A 6,487-nucleotide genomic window follows, 5' to 3' on the forward strand; every position below is an offset into this window, starting at 1 on the left:
GAGGGGCGGGGGGGGATGGAGTGAGGGGGCTGGGGGGATAGAGTGAGGGGCTGGGGGATAGAGTAAGGGGCTGGAGGGGATAGAGAGAGGGGCGGGGGGGATAGAGACAGGGGCGGGGGGGATGGAGTGAGGGGCGGGAGGAATAGAGTGAGGGGGCTGAGGAGGATAGAGAGAGGGGTCCAGGGGGATAGAGTGAAGGGGCTGACCATGTGAATGGGGGCTGGCCACGTGAATGGGGGGCTGGCCACGTGAGTGAGGCCGGAGTCACCAGGAGGTACAGCTGGAGGTTGGGGGACAGGCTTGTTTGACTCAAACCCAGGCAGGGGGGAAGGGCAGGTGTCCTGGGCTGGGAACCTGCCAATGAAAACCCAGGCCTCAGGCTGCATGGACTTGACGCCACAGGGTGCACTCGAGCCAGGGCTGGGGTGCTGGCCCCCTACTCACGGCCTCCTCAGCCTGCCTCTTGTAAGCCTTCACTTTGGCCTGGAGCTTGTCCACCAGGTCCTGGAGCCTGAGGATGGTCTTGTGGTCCTCCTCGGCCTGCGAACATAGTGCCGTGCCAGGTCGCCGCGGCTGTCTCTGCTCCCGGGGGGGCTTCGGAGGCCCTTACCTGGTACGTCATCTCCTTGACTTTGCGCTCATATTTGTGAGCCCCCTTCAGAGCTTCGGCCCCCCTCTTCTGCTCAGCGTCCAACTCACTTTCCAACTCCCGCACCTGGATCAGGGCAGAGAGCACAGCATCCGGGTCAGAGCCCGTGAGTGGGGGGCACTTTCTGGCCAACTCAGGAGCCTCTGATTATAGTTTGTGTAAACGTCTCTTCCTCATGCTGAGAATACACATTTTATTTTATTTCAATTAATTTCTTTAAATGTTTGTTTATTTTTGAGAGAGAGATAGAGCACAAGCAGGGGACGGACACATAGAGGAGACACAGAATCTGAGGCAGGCTCCAGGCTCTGAGCCGTCAGCACAGAGCCCAACGTAGGGGCTCCAACTCACGAAGGTGACATCATGTCCTGAGCTGAAGTCAGATGCTCAGCTGACTGAGCCACCCAGGCGCCCCGCTCAAGAATCACATTTTAGTCACAAGGCCACGATGGTGTGTGTATGGCTTTGTGCAAATGACAGCAAGATGCCGTCTTTGGACAGGGACCGCCCTTAGGGGCACATGGCCGGGCTACTGGGCCGGGCTCTGCAGAAGGTGCCTCTTCGTGTGGGGCCAGCAGCCTGGTGAGGCTTGGGCTGGCCTGATCATCTGCGGTGGCCCATGCTTGGTCAGGTGAGGCTGTGGGGGTCATGTTGAGAGCCTGGGCCAGGATCAGTCTGGGGATGTTGAGGCTCCTGGTCCCACTGACGGATTCAGAGGAGGTCAGCAGCTACTCCTGAGAATGGGCTCCTATGTGTTTAGGGTGGACATTATAATCCCTGTCCCACCTACCTCAAATGTGGGGGCTCAGTTAGACGAAGCAGGGGTGCCTGAGTGACTCAGTAGGTTAAGCGTTTGACTCTTGGTTTCAGCTCAGGTCATGATCTCACAGGTTTGTGGGTTCAAGTCCCCCATCAGGCTCCCCACTAACAGTGTGGAGCCTACTTTGGATTCTCTGTCTTTCACCCCCTCTCTCTCTGCCTCTCCTCAACTGAGAGACTCAAAATAAATAAACTTAGAAAAATATTAGACAAAGTATGGGCAAGTATGTTTTAAATGATAAACGACTATGTAGGTATTGTTCATTTAGAGCTGCTTCTGCCTTTCCTGGAGTGTTTATTTTTTATTAATGTTTATTTATCTTTGAGAGAGACAGAGTGCAAGCAGGGGAGGGGCAGAGAGAGAGGGAGACACAGGATCCGAAGCAGGCTGCAGGCTCTGAGCTGTCAGCACAGAGCCTGACGCGGGGCTTGAGCTCACGAACCGAGAGATCATGACCTGAGCCGAAGTCGGATGCCTAATTGACTGAGCCCCCCTGCCTTCCTGAAGTCTTGAGGGGACAGGACAGCCACCGAGAACATGGGTCACTAACTGTGTCCCTGACCAACTCCACAGTCCAGAGAGAGTAGTGGGCGGCTGCTGGGAATCCCCGTGGCCACTGACAGGGGCAGGTCAGGGCCTGTGGACTCGGCAGACCAACCTTGAGAGCCACCAGTGGACAGGTTAACTCTGGGCTCTGTTCCAGAAGAGATCCCTGGGAAGCTGTTTTCTATTACCTTCTGCAAAACGCTGGTGTTCTGGCAATGCTCTTGTGGCCTCTGTGACATTTACAGAACTAGAGATAACTGAGCGGCTGGGATTGGAGGCCAGTCGAGGTGCCTCGCACGGGCAGGGGAGGCTGGCCGAAGGTGCCCTGCCAGCCCAGGAATCAAAGAATCAAGGAGGGCGGCAGGGGACCTAGTCCCTCCCTCAGTGGAGGGATCCGTGAGGTCAGACCTAAACTCATTTAACAGAGTATGACTGGGAATAATTAAAAAGAAGTACTTAAAGACTTTTGGGGAAAAACTCTTAGCGCAGAGCCTGATGCGGGACTTGAACTCATGAACCCATGAGATCATAACCTGAGCAGAAATTAAGAGTCCAATGTTCAATGGACTGAGCCACCAGGTGCCTCCTGGTGGTGGCTTTTGTTACTTGTGTGTCCATTGCCTTGTTTTTAGCCAAAAGATCCTTTCTACAGTGTGTGTGCTGGTGACCACACCCTTGGGACGCTGGCCTGAAGACTGACCGCATTTGAGGCCCTTCCCTGCAGGGAGAGGGCGGCTCCTTCCCCTCCACGGCCTCTTACCCACTTCTCCAACGTTTCCATTTCCTCCCTCTGGGACAACAGGGACCTTCTACGAAACCCCCATGGAGCCCTTTTCCAGAACATCAACTGATAATGGAGGCCATTTTCAAAACAAACGAAATAAAAACCATCACAGGTCTAAAGGGAGAAGCAATGGCTACAGCAGACCAAGGGAGAAATTAGCAAAGAAAGGAAAACAAATACAAAGAAGGTCCCAGATAAAGAAAAAACAGGATTGCTTGGGTCCCGGGGGAAGCGCCAGTCTAGGATGGAGCACAGTGTTGTGGACTGCATCGGGACTGGGAGATGTGGACAGGGAACAGGAGCCGGAGGTGACGAGAGACTACAGACTTTAGGTAGGATGGGCCACTGCTTATCAAAGTGGAAGGTGGCCCCAAATGGGACTTTCACCAAATATGTGAATTTAAGAATGTATATCTTGCCTTATTTCCGTGAGTCCGAATCCCTGTACAAACAGCATGAGGACATTTATAGGTGTCGTGTGCCGTGGGTGGGGGTGTGCGTTGGGAGGTGGGAGGCAGTGAGTTTCTGCAGTGCCCGAGAGGGACACTCGGAGAGCCAGAGTCCTCTCAAGCCACCCTACCCGGTTCTCCAGCTTCTGGATCTGCTTCTTCCCGCCCTTCAGGGCCAGCTGCTCGGCCTCGTCCAGACGGTGCTGAAGGTCCTTCACCGTCTGCTCCAGGTTCTTCTTCATCCGCTCCAGGTGGGCGCTGGTGTCCTGCTCCTTCTTCAGCTCCTCGGCCATCATGGCCGCCTGAGGAAGTTCACAGGGGCGATCAGTGGGCTGCCTGGTGTGCAGAGGGTGCTGCCCCTGCCTCCCTCACCGAGCCTTCCCCGTGGTGCACATCCTCCCCACACTGTCTCTGCAGAGGCTTTATCTCATTCCCCCGCTGACGGCCAGCCAGCAGGAGCCGGACCCCACCGGCCTCGTCTCCGCCTAGAAGCCCTCCCCGATCTCCGAGCACCTGCTCTGTAAAGAAGGCAGGGAGCTCACATCCGTGATGGCCTTCTTGGCCTTCTCCTCTGCGTTTCTGGACTCCTGCATCGAGTTCTCCACCTCCGCCTGGCACTGTGCTATGTCGGCCTCCAGCTTTTTCTTGGTATTTAGCAGGCTTGTGTTCTACAGGAAGAATCAGGCGCCAGAGGTACACATTATATTGGGTGCGTGGGGAAAATCGGGTACCAGAGGCATAGGTTATATTTGGATGCTTGAAACAACTGAGAGGGAGGAAGTTGGGTGGAAGGAAACAAATCATGATCATGTTTCATGTTTTCCATATGGGGGTCTGCTAGAGACTCTTTGACTCTTGACCAAACAGTCATAAAGTAATCGAGTAAATGATAAAGGTACATTTTCTCCATATTTGAGGAAAAATGATTATTCAGTAAAAGGTGTTGGAGCAAAGAAAGGTTGGGTGGACATAAATATATAACATGTGAAATAATTCTTTTTTTAAAGTTTATTTTGAGAGGGGGGAGGGGCAGACCAAGAGAATCCCAATGGAGCCTCCCACAGGGCCCAATGTGGGGCTCGAACTCACGAACCATGAGATCATGACCTGAGCCAAGATCAAGAGTTGGATGCTTAACCAAGTAAGCCCCAGGTGCCCCTAAAATATGAAATAATTCTTTAAAAAGTTTTAAAAATGTTTATTTATGAGAGAGAGTGAGTGAGCAGGAGTGGTGGGAGAGGCAGAGAGAGAGGGAGACACAGAACCTGGAGCAGACTCCAGGCTCTGAGCTGTCAGTACAGAGCCTGATGCAGGGCTGGAACCCACAAATCATGAGATCATTACCTGAGCCAAAGTCGGATGCTTAACTGATTGAGCCACTCAGGGGTACCTTATGTGAAATAATTCAAATGATCAAAACAGGTGGCTCAGTGGATTGAGCGTCTGACTTCAGCTCAGGTCACGATCTCACAGTCTGTCAGGCTCTGTGCTGACAGCTTGGAGCCTGGAGCTGGTTTTGGAGTCTGTGTCTCCCTCACTCGCTGCCCCTCCCCCACTCTCTCTCTTTCTCTCTCTCTCTCTCTCTCTCAAAAATAAATAAACATTAAAACAATTTTTAAAAAAGATCAAAACACACCATAAACAGAACTGTAAGGGCCGTGACAAACTAGAAAACACTTGCAATGGGTGGAAAAAATATTCTCTTCCTTACCTTATAGAAGAGATGGATCTCACAAGTAAGAAAACAGGGCACAAAGTACAAATAGGCAAAACGCTCCATAGGAAATACAGATAGAATGAAATGTTTCACCTCCTTAGTAATCAAGGAAATAAACATTTTTAAATGTGAGATGTTTTTCAACAATGAAATCGGTAGGGATTAAAAGATGCATAGCTAGGTCTTTGAGGATTTAGGGGCAAGAGTTTTTACATATTTTCCCAAGGAGAATGAAAATTGGGACCCCCACATTAAGGCGAATTTACAATGTGCTGCAAATGTCTTTATGGTTTTGACCATGAAATTCTGCGGCTAGCCGTCTATTTACACCTAGGAATGTTAAAAAGAAATAATGGACATATGTGAAAATTTCATTCCAAGTAAGTTTACGATGACACTCTTTCTAAGAGTAAAAGTTGTATCGGGGATAATTTAAAAATTCAGCCATAGAGGATTGATTAAAAGTGCCATACCGCATTACTATCACGGACCACTTTTCTACTATTAAAACTAGCCAAACGAGGGGCGCCTGGGGGGCTCAGTCGGTTAAGCATCCGATTTCGGCTCAGGTCATGATCTCACAGTCCATGAGTTCAAGCCCTGCATCGGGCTCTGTGCTGACAGCTCAGAGCCTGGAACCTGCTTCAGATTCTGTGTCTCCCTCTCTCTCTCTGCTCCTCCCCTGCTCATGCTTTGTCTCTCTCAAAACTAAATAAAGGTTAATAAAAAAAAATTTTTTTTGAATAGCCAAAGGAGACTATTTAAAGGTGTGGAAATATGTTCAGGCAGGCTGTTAAAGTGAAAATAAGAAGTTGTGAAAAGAATGGTCACATGTGTACAAGAAATATAATAATTGTAGATATCAACACGAGCATGTAATGAAAAGATCTCAAAACGGCCCCACTGCGTTGGTATTTTTATTCTTTTAAAAATTTTTTTAAGTGTTTGTTTATTTTTGAGATACAGACAGGGTGCAAGTGGGGGAGGGGCAGAGAGAGAGGGAGACAGAGTCTGAAGCAGCTCCAGGCTCTGAGTTGTCAGCATAGAACCTGACTTGGGGCTCGAACCCACAAACGGTAAGATCATGACCTGAGCCAAAGTTGGACATTTAACTGACTGAGCTACCCAGGAGCCCAGTAGTTTTTTCTTCAATTCATTTGCTTGTATTCTCTATATTTTACAACAATGAGTTAAAAAAATAACTTTCATAAAGGCAGGGGCGCCTGGGTGGCTCTGTTCATTACATGTCCAACTTGTGATTTTGATCATGATCTCCCGGTTTGTGTGTTCGAGCCCTGCGTTGGGCACTGTGTTGATGCTGCAGGGTATGCTTGGGATTCTCTCTCTCTCTCTCTCTCTCAAAAAAAAATAAACTTAAAAAAATTTGAAGAACTTTTATAACGATAATAACGAATAGTTATTTTGAAAGATAATTCCAATTTTCCAAGACTGTGGCTTGGATGTCACCTCCTCTGGTCTCTTTATAGAATAATGCATCCTTTCCTTGTCTGATTTCCACTCC

At 49.8% G+C, this 6,487-nt stretch overlaps 1 protein-coding gene across 1 annotated transcript in view; it reads right to left on the reverse strand.

Moving 5' to 3' along the window:
- The window catches only part of LOC115281862 (myosin-13), a 50,680-nt gene that overhangs the window by 2,009 nt on the left and 42,184 nt on the right, over positions 1-6,487 (reverse strand). Inside the window, exons 34-38 of the mRNA XM_029927515.1 lie at positions 4,960-4,977; positions 3,791-3,916; positions 3,380-3,550; positions 611-715; positions 445-540 (exon numbers count right to left, since the gene is read on the reverse strand). Of these exons, the coding sequence (XP_029783375.1) occupies positions 445-540; positions 611-715; positions 3,380-3,550; positions 3,791-3,916; positions 4,960-4,977 (516 nt within the window). The remainder of the gene's footprint in view (positions 1-444; positions 541-610; positions 716-3,379; positions 3,551-3,790; positions 3,917-4,959; positions 4,978-6,487) is intronic.

Source organism: Suricata suricatta, chromosome 17 (genome assembly GCF_006229205.1).
Source record: "Suricata suricatta isolate VVHF042 chromosome 17, meerkat_22Aug2017_6uvM2_HiC, whole genome shotgun sequence".
NCBI classification, from domain to species: Eukaryota; Metazoa; Chordata; class Mammalia; order Carnivora; family Herpestidae; genus Suricata; species Suricata suricatta.